The sequence below is a fragment of the Rattus norvegicus genome, chromosome 3 (genome assembly GCF_036323735.1).
Source record: "Rattus norvegicus strain BN/NHsdMcwi chromosome 3, GRCr8, whole genome shotgun sequence".
NCBI lineage: Eukaryota > Metazoa > Chordata > Mammalia > Rodentia > Muridae > Rattus > Rattus norvegicus.
This window is the reverse complement of record NC_086021.1, coordinates 89,834,810-89,851,475: the sequence shown is the minus strand read 5'-3', so window position 1 is coordinate 89,851,475 and position 16,666 is coordinate 89,834,810. Positions and strand designations below refer to the sequence as shown.

The window sequence follows — 16,666 nt, the reverse complement described above, 5'->3', positions numbered from 1 at the left end:
TGGAGACCTGTGTTGTCATATCCAGCTCTGTTGAGATTATCTTAAACTGTCATCTTGTGGTCAAAATTTGGGGTGTCAATGTTTGAATAAGAGTATGCAAAAGATCTATTTCTTTCACATACTGTCTTGGCATTGTGTAACTCACAAAACAAGCTATGAAACGTACTCTGTTTCTTAAAGCCATTGGAATGGTGTGTGTGTGTGTGTGTGTGTGTGTGTGTGTGTGTGTGTGTGTGTGTGTGAACATGATACACAATAAATGAATTTAATAGAACTAACTTCCAGAGATAAAACAGAAATTTTATTTCTTTATTATCTATCAAATGAAGCTGTAGATATTGAGGTAGATTTAAGAGCTATACCAAATTGTCAGTGCATTCCTATTGTCTCTATAAAACATTTCTTCACTTCAGCTTTTTTAATATCTTATTTAGAAGCCTCAACACACCCAGAAATCCTGGTATAAGGAACATATTCCACCCCCCTTTTCTTCAGAAAATGGCTTACCGTGAATCTGTCTTTTAACCATAGAAATAACCATCTGTCTCAATACTTCCCAACATTTGACATGAAATATTAGCCAATTTCATCCCTCAGAAATTATATGAATACAAAAATTCTGCTAAGGATTGTGACTTAGGCAGCATAGAATGTGTTAATCTCTGGAACTCACTGATTTAAAATGACATGTGACATTCAAACTGGATGGTTTGTCACGCTTACCTCTTGAGTATACCTATGCAATTACAGAGAGGTATGATTACTTTTTTTTGCTACTAAGGTGTCTCTGAAGTTCGTGTCCGTGACTTCTTTGAAAATCCTCATCAATAAGGATTCGTCTGGTTTTGCTTTATTTGTAGGGTTTCCTCTGCTTCCTGCCTGCATCCATGCCATCGCCAGAAGCTTGTATTACAATGACAAGTAAGGCCTTTTCCATTTGTGCATTTTATTAGAACTAAGTGAAACGAAACTCTTTCAAATGTCTTCACTTTATCCCCTAGCTGCTGGATCAGCTCAGACACTCATCTCCTCTACATCATCCATGGTCCCATTTGTGCTGCTTTACTGGTATGTAACTCGAAGTCTCAGTTTCTCACTGTTGCTCCTATATCCTGACTCTCCTCTCCAGCCTTCTTACTCAGAGTTGGTGCTGCTGCTTAACTGAATAAGGTTCCATGAAGGTGTTATAGCTGCGATGTGAGCACTGGGAAGGTAAATGGCTAATTTGCAAGTGTTGGCAAAGCACCAGGGACCAAGTGTGGGAAGCTGCTTTTGCAGCTGAACTTGAAGTGAGGTCAAAACGGTTTTAACAGAATTAGACAAATGCTAAGAGTAATGCAGCAAGTCCTCTGGCTTTGGCTAGTGGAAAACGGTGCTTAAACCACAGCCAGGCAGGGAAGAAGCAGCAGCAGAAGAAACAAATACTCAGACTTTTCTGCCTTCCTGTCTCTGATTTCTTAGCTCTGCTTGCTAGCCAAATACAGTAAATGTCAGAGTGTTAGAGTATGAGTGGCGATACCATGGGTGCCGCCTTCTGCTTGAGGAGTAGAACACAGGATTGTTTTATTAATAAACTACAGCACACCTGTGCAAGAGTAATGGACCAATGAAGAAACAACTTTGTTTCAAAAAAGAAATAGAAAGCACAAACAGGAAAATTTACAGTCCTCTGAATAACTCAGAAAGGCAGGCATTCTCCTCATCTTACATAAGGAAGCTCTCTGCAAGTGTCTGCACGAGGGAGGGGAGGGTGTTTGAAAGCAATCAGTAGATTATCTTATCAAGGGGTTAATTATTCCTCCCTCCTCCTTAGCATGGCTTAAGATGAAACCGTTTTCTCAAGGGGTGCTATGTGCCCAGGGGACTGACAGATCCAGGTAGACTGGCTTGTAATGTCATGTCTCCGTGCAGAGAGAGAGAGAGAGAGAGAGAGAGAGAGAGAGAGAGAGAGAGAGAGAGAGAATTCTTCTGTCCTGGAGAGGAAATAGCTCTTCTTAATAAGACTTAAGAGAGCCCTAGTCCCCAGCCTCAGTGGCCTCCAAGACCACACTATTTCTAAATTGAATCCCTAAAATCATTTAGGACATAGGCTGAACTTGAGGAATCAATACAACCCATTTTCACAATGAAAATCTAGACATGCAATTTCAAAGCTGTTCATCAGAAGGAATTAGTGTCTGGACTGGATTTTGGGTCACAGAATTACATATAGTCTGTGGTGGTCTTTTAGAAAGAATTAAGAAACATTTCCTGCTTCTGGCTGAGGATGAGAATGTAATTGTGCATATTGGGGTCCTTGCCCCTAAGCTGCCTGGCCAATCTTATCTCTTGTCCTTTTTATTAGAAGGCAACAAAAGTCACTTTTAATGCATTTTTTATGTTACTTCAATGAGCAATAAATTACTACAAATTAGCCTGTCTCCCACGCAGCGTGAGCTATCCTAAGGCAATCACACTAAGAGTGGCATTTTGCAGCTGGCAAAATCCATTCTTTCCCACGTCCTCCTTCACACCCCACTCTCCTAGAAGGCAATGGTGCAAACACAGCACTTTCGCATACTGCTGAGAGAAATGTCGCTTATGTATTCTGTAACGACAACATTCACCATTTAATATGAGTGTAGCAACTGGGCAGCTTTGAATGTGGTTGTGTTATCAGAAAATTTGTAATTCCTCTTTTGGGTTCTTAGTCTCTTAATTCAAATTTAGGAAAAGACACTAAAAAAAAATCAAGGACAGCGCTATTACAGTTTAGGAAAGAAGATGCCCTTAATTTGAGACCTAGGAAATGTTTGGTCACTTGAGGGCTTAGGTAAGGAGTTACTGTGAAAGTCTTCTGATAGGGTCCCTGTAGCATCCGTACTGTCTTGTTCTGCTTCCTTCTATGACTCTGGACGCTATGGTGATATGAATATGTCTTGTGGTATCCAACAGCTAGCGAACATCATGGCTGTCATAGTCAAAAGAGGCTTGTCAGCAGGCATTGCTTCTCTGTGACTCTTCATGTTTCCCAGGGTTGAACACCACACACACACACACACACACACACACACACACACACACACACAGACACACACACACAGACACACACACATAGACACACACACACAGACACACATACACACACATAGACACACACAGACAGACACACACACAGACACACACACACACACGAGCAACAGTAAATGGACTAAGTTGGTGTATTTAGATATTTATACGTGTGCCTAAATATATGCATACATATAACAGTAATAATTAAATAAAAAGAGGGCATAAATTTGGGAGGGTTTGGGGATGGGGTTTACCTGAGAGAAGTTGCAGGGAGGGGGAGAGTCGGGGAATAATGTAGTCATGTTACAAAATTGCCAAACCCATAAGTTAAAAAGAAATCAGGAATCTATTAATCAGGTCTGTTTTAAGTCAGAGGAAATTCAGATGGGGTTCATCTGAAATTTAAAGTTCTTTTACTTTTGCCTAAAATAATACTGATGTGGGAAATTGTGTAGAGCATGGATTCCAGTCCACCCTGCCCCGGCTATATATAGAGAGAAGCTTGCATAAACATCAGCTTCCTCTTCAGTTCTAGTTTCATATTTTAAGCCAGAATGATGGCTCTAATGAATGGCTTTGTATTTAACTGTTCCTTCATGGAAGACAGATCTAAGCTGCCACATTTCTACAGCTTATTAATTAGTGTTTTTTAGTATATTTGGATTTTTAAATACTTTGTAATATAGTTCATATCTATAACTTATAAATTGATAAAAGATCATTCATAAGTGTATAAAAAGTCATTATCCAACTTTCCCATGAAGTGGTAGTAATTTTTATTTATTTAAAAAAACCTCCATCTATATGTTAGCGGGAACTCTATTTAGAGGGTTAGAAATAGAGCCGGCATGCTGGCTTGTGTCAGTGTTCACGGCCCACCTGTCAAATGGCTTTCTCTGTGTCTGTCTTCATGACATTCCAGTGTCTGTCGATGGGTTCTTTTCGTGAATGTGTTCCCATCAGGAGTCTGGCTAGCTATGCATGTTTACAGCTTGTGTTTCACTGAATTCTCTTAGCAGTGGAATAATTTTATGCTTACTTATTTTCATGACACATGTTAAAAATGAATAAATATGTTATTTGTTCATTTTTTTTTGCCTTGATGAGAGATGGATTTCCCTTATTTGAACTTATTAAAGTGTATAGACGTTTGTTGTTTAAAATTTTATAATTAGGTTATTCAACAAAGAAGAGATGTTATAGAAGCCAAGGGTCAGAGAAAAAAGGAAAGAAATCACCAGTTCACCCAATATGACATTTCTGGACAAAATGAAGAATTGTCAATAGGAAATGGGCCAAATTTAGTTTGAATTTAGGTCAATAGAGTGATCAGTGTTAGCTGTCATCTTGTCAGGGTCTAGAATCACCTGGAAGGCCTCTGGGCATGCTTGTAGGTGATTTCTCTTAATTACCGTAATGGATTTGGGAAGATACAATTTAATCATGGACAAGACCATCTCACAGCCAGGTAATCCTGGACACCGCCCCACAAAAGGAGTCAGTAAGCTGAGCACTAATGAGCATTCCATGCTGCTGATTCCCAACTGAATATAGAATGAGGCCAACTGTTTCAGATTCCTGCTACCTCGATGCCCTCTTCATACAGACGATCCCTTGAGCTATGTGCTAAAATAAACACATTACTTTGTTAGAGTATATTATCACAGGAACAGGGGACAAAACCTGAAGTAGTCAATATAAAAGGAGAGAAAATAGAGTTTGAAGAAAAAGAAAGTGGATGAAAGGGATCGTAGGGTATAGACGAATTGAAATTAATACATTCATAAGACAGATTCTTAGTTGCTGAGTCAAATTCCATTTTCAGAGTTCTGTGAAACCCTTCAAAGGCAATGTTATCTCTTGGGCAAAGTTGCTACGGCACAATAAATAGTAAATGATAATTACAGGGAGTTATTTATAGAAGTTGTTATGGGAAGCCAAAGATTCTTTCTCTGGTATAGTCTGGTTTGAATATCAGCTGGCTGATTGCATAAGCTCTTTATCCATAAGCATAAAGAGAAATAACAGTACTATTTCAGGTACTTGCTATGAGAAATGTTCATACACAAAGATTTTATTAAGATTATTACAAAAGGAAGACAAAACAAATATATAAAAATAGTTATTTTGGCACAACATACTCTTGTAGAGTACATTGTATAGCCACTGATGAAGAGGGGATTTTTTTAAAATATTAACATTCGTTGAGGCTGGAGACATGGCTTAGCAGTTTAGAACACTTGCTACTTTTCCAGAGGACCAGAGTTCAGTTCAGGTTGCATGTTAGGCAGACCACGACTACCTCTAAGTCTAGCTCTACGTATCTGATATCTTCCTCTGGCCTCCATTGGTATACACACACACACACACACACACACACACACACACACACACACACACACAGAGTAATGAAAATATTTAAAAAATAGCATTTCCTAAGAATAATTCCTTTTCGCTAGAAGTATTTATGACCTTGAATTGGGATAATAGACAAATCTTAAATATTATATAGAAAATGAGCTTAAAATGACAAATATTTCCTATGTTCCATAATAACTTTAACATAATCTTATTTTTCTAAAAGTTAATTTTACTAAAATTTATGTGCCTGTAAATGGAATAGCATTACTTTATAAATACACACTAATTAATGTCTTACAAAAATGTGCCTTTAGTTCTTGTACATGAAATAGTCTAAGTTTTATAATATGGAGTTTTAATAGGTTTCTTTTAAAAAAACATTTGTTTATTTGTCTATCTATCTATCTATCTATCTATCTATCTATCTATCTATCTATCTATCTATCTATCCATCCATCCATCCATCCATCCATCCATCCATCCATCCATCCATCCATCCATCCATCCATCTATCTATCTATCTATCTATCTATCTATCTATCTATCTATCTATCTATCTATCTATGTTTTTGAGACAGTGTTTCTCTGTGCTGCCTTGACTGTCTTGGAACTCACTCAATAGACCAGACTGGCCTCAAATTCACAGAGATCCACCTGCCTCTGCTTCCTGAAGTGATACAACTAAAGACTTGTCCTATCACTGTCCGGCTCTCATAGGCTTCTTAATACTAAACACAAACAGACTTTTAGATGAACTTTTATTTTCTTTTTTAGGTAAATCTCTTTTTCCTATTAAATATTGTACGTGTTCTCATCACCAAGTTGAAAGTTACACACCAAGCAGAATCCAATCTCTACATGAAAGCTGTAAGAGCCACTCTCATCTTGGTACCACTACTTGGCATTGAATTTGTGCTTTTTCCATGGCGGCCTGAAGGAAAGGTTGCTGAGGAGGTGTATGACTATGTCATGCACATTCTCATGCACTATCAGGTAAGGCGTCCCTGCATTCAAGGGGGCAGCTTGACGAGTTTTGTATTGAGTTCACATGTAGGCTTGGTTTCACTCTTGACTGTGTAAGAGTGTGTTTGTGGTATATAAACCTGTGGGATTATAAGCCTTTTTGATTCTTGTGCTTTCTCTTGGGCTCTTTTCCTTCTGTTGGTTTGTCTTGCCCAACTTTAATGTGATCATTTTTGTTTATCTTATATTTTATATGAATGAATGAATGAATGAATGAATGAATGAAAACCTAGCCACTAGGGTAAAGGTTAACAACTGAACTGTCAAATGATACCTGCTGGGAGAGGGAAAATCAGTTTTCTTTAATGATGTGACACTACATGAACCACTTCAGGACAGGCGTTATGTTCAGAAATAGTTGACTAATGTTTAATGGACTCCATAGTGCATGTGTATGTGCATGTGTATGTATGTGTATGTGTGGTTTTATTTGGTTACAGTTTGTTGGGTTTTCGTTTTTCTTTTTGGGCATGATTTTATTTTGTTTTCTTGTTTTGGTGTGTTGTTGTTGTTGTGTTGGGATTTTGTTTTTTGAGAAAGAACTTAAAGTTGGGTGGATAGGGAGGGAGAAATGATCTGGAAGGACTTGGGAGGGAAAGAATATGATAAAAATATTTGAATTAAAAATTGTTTTAAATAATAAGGAATATAATAAAAAGTAGACTCCAGATAGCTTTATTTTTTTTTAACAGGGTCTTTTGGTGTCTACAATTTTCTGCTTCTTTAACGGAGAGGTATGTTTATTGATTTTACTACTTTTTTAAATACACTTTCCTTTTAAAAGAAGATGAGGTTATAAACTCCCCCCAAAACAACTTAAAATAGTTGTTTTACCACAGAAAAAGTTACATAAAATTACTTTTTAGGCACAAATATCATCTAAAAAATGTGGGCAATGTTAGAATTGAATGCTAGAGAATCAAGTTAGTCTTACTTCAAAATATCCCAATGAATAGTGACCATTCAGCTAGCCCCTTGACCTACCATTAGAAAGTTTGAAGTCTGGATGTTGCTCTGGGAACACTGCTGGGCAATATTTAACTTCATAGACCATGTACTGTCACAAGAAAACAGAATCTATTCGTTTCCTCCGTTCTCTTGTTCAATAGGCTCAACTATATACACTATCGAAAGGTTTTATTATAGATACAAAACCAAACTAAAGTAAAACAGCAAGTTAGGGACCGTAGACTAGAATGGTGCAGCAAGCGGTATGGAGATGTGCTAGTCGAACTTTCTCGGTTCCTGCCCGAGGGCTTCGGTAATCTAACTGGGTGCATACATCTAGCCATATGGATATTGTTACTGCTCAGCTGTTTGGGTATCACCGACTTTACTTTTGATTTGTTCCTGATCTGCTTGCCCAGTTTTCATCTAGAGCGTGCTAACACAGTTGAGCACAGCACAGGAATCTAGCTAGACAGCAACTCAGTGAGAAATGGACCCTGCGTAACCGAGAAACTCATCAGGAAGCCTCAGATAGGGAACACGTACTTCATGTGGATATTTCCTATAAAATAAATTACTGGAAATTACATATGTCTCAAAAGAAACTACAAATTATTTTTTTCTAGTCTAAGTAAATCCTACTTTTTTCTCTTTGTAAGTAAGCAATTTGTTTAAAGTAAAAATTAAAGTATAAGTAATTGAACCTATAACTATTCCGTTACATTTATCGATAACACTGTATAACAGTGGGATAGAAGAGTGCACAGTTAAATGAAACTACGGAGTTGTAATTTAATTGGTATCCCTGCGATTCTACATTATACATGAGAGTGACTATGTTCCCTGAGTTGGTAGCACTTGTAGACAGAGAATGAAATGAGAGGGGACAGAAAACTCATTTGTCTTGTCAGGGAAACTCATGCAGCCTTTATTACGTATGCACTGACTTAGGCAATCTTATATGTTGCTAATGTTGGCTATGAGAATTAAATATTGATGAGTGAAATGAACACTTGTCAAAGAGCATGCATGAAATATGGGAGAAGCCTCCTTATCTACAGAAGCAGATTAGTGTGTTTTTTCAATATTTAAGTCATAGTCACAACTAAACTAGGTGTCGCAGTAGGTGGAGTAGGGCAGGAGGGGATGGGGAACGAGCATAGTAGGACCTTTAAAACGCTGGAGAGACTTCTTTTTTCCTAGCACTTATATTTTAGGAAAGACTTGGAACCAAGGAAAGTGCATTTGCCTTATAAAAGGGAAATAAAAGCAAATTATTTACACTCATGCTGAAAAGGTGAATGTAAGATTTTCAGACAATGCCCCGACTTCACCACATCCAGAGTGTGGTATAGCCTCATGGCTATGCTGTACAAATAGGCTCATTGTTTTAATGACAAACAATGTAGAAATGGGAACATTAATCACACTGCAAGCTAAATTTCAAATTGGCACTTTCCTTCAGAAGCAGTATCCAGGGAGTCTTGAAGTTAATGCCTTCCACTTCTGTTGTCCTTTATCTGGATAAACAAAAGAGACACAGTACCTTGTTCTTCTGCCATGCCTTAAATTGAGAAAATTTTTGGCATTGGGAAATTTTAATAACAAGAAAACCTTTGAACTCGGTTGTTGCCAAATACTCAGTTCATCACAACATCTTTAATATCTTTCCCTTTCCCTTCTGCTTGGGAGACCAGCCGTTTGAGCATGACTCAGCCCAAGTCTTAAGAAATGCTGTAATCTGTCCTTTTCTGTTTCTTTGCCTCTTGGTTTTTTCCCACCCTTGTAACACAAAGAAATAGCTGCCAGATTCAATTTGTGTGGTTCCAACTATGTCATTTTTTTTGGTTGTTGTTGTTGTTAAAATCTGCTTGGTTTTAGTTTCCTTCTTGCCCTTCATGTTAGGTCAAGTGACTTGCTTTTGCCTGGTATCTGCACTTGCATTTGACCCTGCTGAATTTTAGCAAACATCTCTCTCCTCTTAGCGTTTCTTGCTAGTTAACTGTGGAGGCTCACACACACTTTCACCTCAACCCAATTCCGCTCAAATAAAAATATGCAGTGGTAACCTAAGGAAGAGCTATGGTCATCAGAAGGGCATATGTAACAACATGCATTGTAAGTATTTTTATCAACTAAACCAAAAAAAATGTTGAGAAGCCTTAACTCATATTCTGTAAAAGAAGCTGTTTGTCTTTATACTTAGTTTATAGATTATATCACACTGTTAAAAATTGATTTCGATTAAGGAGTATTATTATTGACCCTTGTCACATTTTAATGAGCACATACTGTGCTAAACATTTGATTTAGCTGCCTGCATAAACCAATATAACCATATTCATATCTTTAATAATACCCACACTTTTCATTTGTCCCATTTAAATGTATTGAATGTCTGATTTAATACTCCGTTAATTAAGTATGATCTTATATTAGAGAAAGAAGTTAAAAATGAAATTCTTATCACACAAGTTTGCAAAGCCCATGGGTCTTTAATTAGGTTCATTTTATTTTATTTCTTTAACTTTGGTAAATAATAGCCCACACTCCAGGACATTGTCTTTTCATTATTTTTCTGATGATTTATTCACTAAGAAGAAATAAGTTGGTGATCATAATCATAGATTCTTCAAGGACAAACATCTATCAGTTCATACTTATTTTGATTTCTGGGATTTGGTTAGCTTTTCTTTTAGAACTATCAGTCCAAGGGCCTCAAGATGGGTATCTTCTTGTTGACATCTTTCAACATTAGTCTGGACTATTTTATGGGAAGATACATCCCACTCCCATTCAACTTGAAACTATGTAGTTCCAATTTCTAACTAGTCTAGCACTTATAATAGATGAGAAAAAATGTGTAAACATCAGAATAAAATACTTCCCACCCAAAAGAATTGCATAATTGTTCAAAAGTATATCTTGTTAAAATCTAAATATTTACTTAAACATACCATGTAAAGTCATTGGCCTGCTGGGACCCCACAGGGCCAATGCACTTATCATTTGCTTATATGTCTGAAGACATTATATACATAAATATTAACGCATTACTTTAATTTAAATACCTTATTTGTTGGTTTAAAATCAATAAAACCATGAGAGAAGCAAGTAGTAATTTTGTGCAAGATAAATACATATATTAATTTGTTTCCACAGTACTTATATGAAAATACATTAGTTTTTTTTTTTTTTTACCAAATACAAAGAAATGGTCCAAAAGTTGCTGAACTTCTCAATAATATATTATGTAACTGAGTTTCTAGCATTTCACCTTTATAGTGTCTGAATTACAGAAAAATTAAATAGACATTTTATTAATTAATTTTTAATTATATTTAAGAAAGAATGGCTACATTTTTGACCATTCCTTTTCCTTTAATACTAAAACAAGAAATAAGGCAGGAAAACTTTGTTTTTATGTTAAGTGGTAATATGTAAAAGACTTAAAAGTACCCCCAAAACTGTAGTCTCCTATAAATCACTATTGGTTGTAGAATGTTTGGAGAAGGCACATGCTAAGAAACAAGACAGATTTTATAAAATATTTACTATGGATTTTACATGAATATTTTGAACAGAAAGTTATTATATATCTTTAACGTCTGAGGATGCTAAGAGTATATGAATTGCTAGAATTATTGTTATTATTTTGATTCTTAGATTCTTCTGAGGGGCAGGCATAAGACCTGGCCAAAAACATCTGATGACAGCTTGGGAAAATCTATTCAAACAACAAACATTTATGCAAACATATATTACACAACAGGGGTAGGACAAATGTTTTACGACCTAAAACTTGCCAGCCTCTACTCAGGTTGTACACAAACCTGTTAGTATAAAGATGATGGCATCTAAGACTGAGCTGACTATTTCCATTTGTTTTAAGGGCTCAGCATTAGTGAAGTCTTGCTAGTTTTCTAGTTCAATCAAAATAAAAATCATTGTATCTGGGCTGGAGAGATAGCTCAGTGGTTAAGAGCACTGACTGCACTTCCAGAAGTCCTGAGTTCAAATTCCAGCAACCACATTGTGGCTCACAACCATCTGTAATGAGATCTGGTGCCCTCTTCTGGTGTGTCTAGAACAGTGACAGTGTGCTTATATATAATAAGTAAATAAGTGTTTTTTAAAAAGTCATTGTATCTGACACAACTAGTCATGATCTCTAATTTCAGTCAGGAAAAAAGGCATTAAACTTCACATTTGTTTTAAAAAAGAAAGCTACAGGTTAGAGAATTTTAAACCAGCAAAATGGCTGCTCTGGCAAGGGATCACATCTAAAGATTTTCTAGGTCTCTGTGATCTGACTGGAAAGCAGACAAGCCTTTATTAAACACCTTTAATCCAAAACAATATAGGTAAGATTAGTTTATAGAAGGAAGAAGCCATGTTTGAAAGTGACATCTAATTGAGGGGTAGACAAAGTGATGAATCAGAGAGAGATTTAGCAGAATGAGTCAAAGATAGGATATGCCCAACATAAGAACAGCATTGGAAGGAGAGGATACTTGAGAGAACACCCCAGGAGGGGTTGGGTGAGTGAGTATAGGGGTCGATTTTACAGTTTCAGTGGGACAATTTTACAGAGCCAGGGAGAAAGTTTTCATGTGAAGACAGAATGAGTCAGAAAATAAAAAGGAGCCAGAAGATGAGGTTGCCAGAGTTAGAGGTCAAAGCAGAGCAATTTAGTCAGAAGACAAGAAAAGCCAGTTTGAAGCAGTCAGATTAAAGAGGAGTTTGAGCCAGGACAGCTGAACTGAACCAGTCAGCCAGAGTTCAGAGGGAACTAGAAAGGGAGTTTGTTCATCAGAAGCCTCCCTCACATGTGGTGAAGAAGAGTTACATTTACATACAGGGGAAGGAGAGAAAGCTAGGGATTCTGATCACTTGCTGCTCATGCAGAGGATTAGATTTCGTTCCCAATATTCTCATGATGGCTCAAAAACATCTATAACTTCAGTTCTGGACACCTACCAACCTCTTCTGACCTCACTGAGTAGCAGGCATGCACACGTGCACACACACACACACACACACACACACACACACTACACTTACAAATATTCATATAAAACATTTATGCACATAAAATAAAAATAATTCTTGAAAATATCAAAAATGAAAGAAACACAAAATATGCAGAAGTGGAGAAGTAACATTCCTAAACTTTGTTTCATAACCACTTTTGTCTAATCTAGTGCATTACGTTATTTTAGGAAGTAAGACTTGTGAGGATGAATGCACTGCTATTTCAGAACAATCTTTAGTATAGAGAAACCATTCACTAAACCCCACTGCTAGTGGTGATGATCTCCCCAGTGTCCCTATATTCTTTTTATTTGCATCTTTCCCCAATTCCTATATACTCTTAATACTTATGCTCTCATTTTATTAAGGTAATGATGTAAAGCCAGTTATCTAGGTGAATTGTATTTGGCAAGAATACACATACTACACTTGGGTATAAAAATAGTAAAAATTAATTAAATCGAAATTACAGATTATTTGCAAAATGTTCATTTGTATGTGTATGTTGATACTGGAACTGAATTTAGGGCATTGCAAATGCTAAGTGAGTAACCTACCAAGGATCTAACACACACTCCCCCCTCTTTTCTCCTCTCCTTCTCCCCTCCCCCTCTCTTCTCTCTCCTCTTTACTTTTTATTTTGACACAAGATATCGGTACAATATTTAGGCAGGTCTAAGCTTACTTGATACTAGCATGCAGACAGGTGTTGACTTTGCAATATTCCTGTCTCAGCTTCATTAGCAACTAAAATTATAGACCAGGACCATTTGGTTTTCTTCTTACCTTAAAGAATAAAACATTTTCTGCCAAATATTTTGCTATGCCTTAGATAGAATATTTTCATCTCTGCTAATGGGTTGTTCTTGCTGTTTCTGTTTATTGATGATTGATAGGTTCAAGCAATTCTGAGAAGAAATTGGAACCAGTATAAAATCCAATTTGGCAATGGCTTTTCCCACTCTGATGCTCTCCGCAGCGCATCCTATACGGTGTCAACAATCAGCGATGTGCAGGGGTACAGCCACGACTGCCCCACTGAACACTTAAATGGAAAAAGCATCCAGGATATTGAAAATGTTGCCTTAAAACCAGAAAAAATGTATGATCTAGTGATGTGAAAATACAGAAATCTCACTTGTTTTGTGTCACTTGAACCTATGATTTTATAGTCGGAAGATTTAATAGCAAATGGGTTTCTTGAATACCATGAAGAAAGCCCTCAAATGAAATGAGAATTGTGTGGATAAATGTTTAACAACCCTCTCTCTATGGGGGAGAAAAGCCTCAATTTTTATTGTTGGCCAGTAAATACTCCTACCATAGCTGATTTCAAGTTACCAACCTGACATCACCGAATGTGGAATTGGAAAGAAAATAAGCACAATCAACTCTTGGGAGCTGACATGCGTCGTCAAACCTGCACAACACCGCATGCTCTCACAGATGGACCTGTGCACACTCACACCCGCACTGACCAGAACTCTGCTCCTCTGTCTGAGAAGATCTTGCTCAGTCTTACAGACATGAAAGGAAAGTTTGGTTTTTGTTATAAAACTCCTCATCCTTTGTCATTTGATGGTAGTGAACGGTTTGTCCAGAAACACTTTAACCCTCTTTATAACTTCTCCTGTAGACGAGACAGAGTTTGCTATCTCTGTCACCTCGTGTTCCTTTCTTTAAGAAAAGCAACTGAGCAGAATTCCCATGGGCTTCTCAGTTGCTGCTACATATGGTTGTATCCTGTGGCATATCCATTCTGAATCACTAGGGAGACGTATTGATAGAAGCTACAAACACTTTGTCAGCTACCTTTTTGCCCTCTAAATCTTGCTGCAGGAGTAGGAGGAAATCAGTCTTCCTGAATCTGTAAATAGAAACTTTGGCCTTTCCATTTCTACTGTGTAGATAAGTGATCAACCATTTTATATGAAGGGAATCAATGAAGGATTTATTTTTATCTTGGGAATCTGAGAGAGAGAGAGAGAGAGAGAGAGAGAGAGAGAGAGAGAGAGAGAGATTGTTGTACAAATGAAACTGTAAGTACTCTGTCATTTTATTTTATTGTTTCAAATCAAAACACAACCTAAGTAACTGTTTTAAAGCAGATGGATAATGCAACTTTATATGCGACTAGGTGTCTGATACTGTGTCTGGGCTGATTTATTTTATAGAAAAAATGGAGTACTGAATTCTATATTTGGTAAATATTTTAAGGACAAACAGATACCAGCATCAGAAGTTTGAGAACTCAAAACAAACCCCCAGAAATATCAATGATAAGATGTGAAATATTTATTTTAAAATGCAAAGTCATACTTTTACAAGCACGTTATCTTTGGAGTGCTGACATATTGCCTCTTCCAATCGGATGATGATTCACTCAAATTCAGAAATTATGAACAACTACTGTAAGAAGTGCTAATCTGCTACAATTGTGTATTTTAACTCACTAAACTATAGTTTTACTGACTTTTACTAAAGGAAGATATATGGCTTTGAAAAAGGCCCAGGTTATTTCTCTTATGAACCACAGAGGAATTGTCTCTATATAATATACACTGTTTCAGTATTTCAGTAGACTACTGTGGGTGATAATACAACCATGGGAAGACTCGAACTTACCACTGAGGATGAAATGTCAGATGTTTAGGTAATAATTAAATTAAAGTAGAAGAAAGTTTCGCTTGTAAGTTAAAGTGACATTTTAAATGGATTTAGTTTTTCTAATATTGCTTTGTCTGGACTTTCTGAAGAACCAGATTGACTTCAGTTGGTAAAAGTCAGTTTGGGGACAGTCACATGAATCCATGTTTTTTGAAGTGTGTCCATCAGCCTACAGTGCATGAAAGGCATGACTCAGTCCTCCCTCATTGTGTCTTAAACTACAATAGATAGTAAATTCAGAAGTTGTTCGAAACTGTCAAGGAAAATAATTCAAATTATCAAGCACTGATGTATTAGATGATCTGGCAGACATTATTTGTAATTTATCTATACAGACCAAGGTGTCACTAAGTTACTTTCAGCATTGAAAAGGAGCTCATGCTTTTCTGAACTTTCAACTGCCTAAACCGTGCAAGCCTTCCTTTTAATACGTTCAAACTTTAGCTGGCTATTATTCAAAGGCGTGTCTTCGTATCTTCTCTGACAGTGTTCATGTAAATTCTGCATTCTTCCAAACTGTCAAGTTTGAACAGCAAATGATAGCACAGAATGCCGAATTACCAGAGGACATATTCAAAAGTTATTGTAATTTTAAATTTTATTATTCTTTTACCGTATTGAGCAGAGCTGAGATTTCTCTACTGCCAATATCTACTGTGGTGTCAACCATGCCATAGAGGTCTGAGATTAGTCAGTATTAGTTTTGTAATAATATTTTTGAAGCTAAATTTCTCTAAAGCTGAAGTGCCAATTAAAATATTTCTACTTTGCTTGTAGGAAAAAAAACCTGAAATTTTTGAAAGAAAACTTCTCTGGTGCCTAAAAACTAACTTGGGGGAATTTTTAGCATTTAAAAGTTGGATTTGTCATTTTTAGAAGTGACTTATGTATGTTTTTGTTAATAAGTCGTCCATCCTGGAGTTTAGTGTTTGTTCAAATATAACAAACTATGTAGAGTTTACTAGTACTCACAGTGTTACACTTACTGTTTAGATATTTTAATGTGAATCTATTTTAATTTTCTTTGTGTTTTAATTTGCTCATAGAAACATCTGTAAAACATATTCAAGATGTTCTGGTCACTTAAAAGAACTCATGTTGTATCGACTTAAAATCTTTATTTAGGTTTTATGAGAATATTAAAATTGTAAGTTAACATTCACTTTCACTCATCTTCCCTGGAGTACAGAGTGATTGAATTTCTCACAAAATTCTTGCAGCAATTAAAGAAATACTTTGCAAAATAAATGGCGATGTCTTTATTCCTCTCTTTAAAGACTTTAATAAACTAGTAAGTGAATTTAATAAATGAATTAAAAAAGATATGATTTTGTTTTCTGTGCTAACGTGGTAACGTGTACAAAGTGTTACACTGCAAGACAAGGAAAGATCCTCTCCAACAGGAACATTTTTAGGGAATTTTCCTTCTTTATGCACTATATTCCAAGGAGTGGCTTTGTAGTAAATACTAGAAACAAAAGGAATAAAAATACGTACATCAAGATTTTTTAAAAAAGAAAACCTGGTCAACAACTCACATAAATAAAAACTTAAATGTGTCAAAGACTTTAATGATGGAACC

General features: G+C 36.4%; 1 protein-coding gene across 2 annotated transcripts in view; it reads left to right on the top strand.

Annotated features, from left to right (window-relative positions):
• Positions 1–16,405, top strand: part of Calcrl (calcitonin receptor like receptor) — a 97,546-nt gene extending 81,141 nt beyond the window's left edge. Inside the window, exons 12-16 of one of the 2 annotated variants that reach the window (NM_012717.3) lie at positions 861–921; positions 1,002–1,068; positions 6,187–6,405; positions 7,128–7,169; positions 13,314–16,405. In NM_012717.3, the coding sequence (NP_036849.2) occupies positions 861–921; positions 1,002–1,068; positions 6,187–6,405; positions 7,128–7,169; positions 13,314–13,538 (614 nt within the window). In that variant the 3' untranslated portion in view covers positions 13,539–16,405. The remainder of the gene's footprint in view (positions 1–860; positions 922–1,001; positions 1,069–6,186; positions 6,406–7,127; positions 7,170–13,313) is intronic. The other variant, XM_006234439.5, reaches the window with a different exon arrangement.
• The last annotated feature ends 261 nt before the right edge of the window (positions 16,406–16,666 follow it).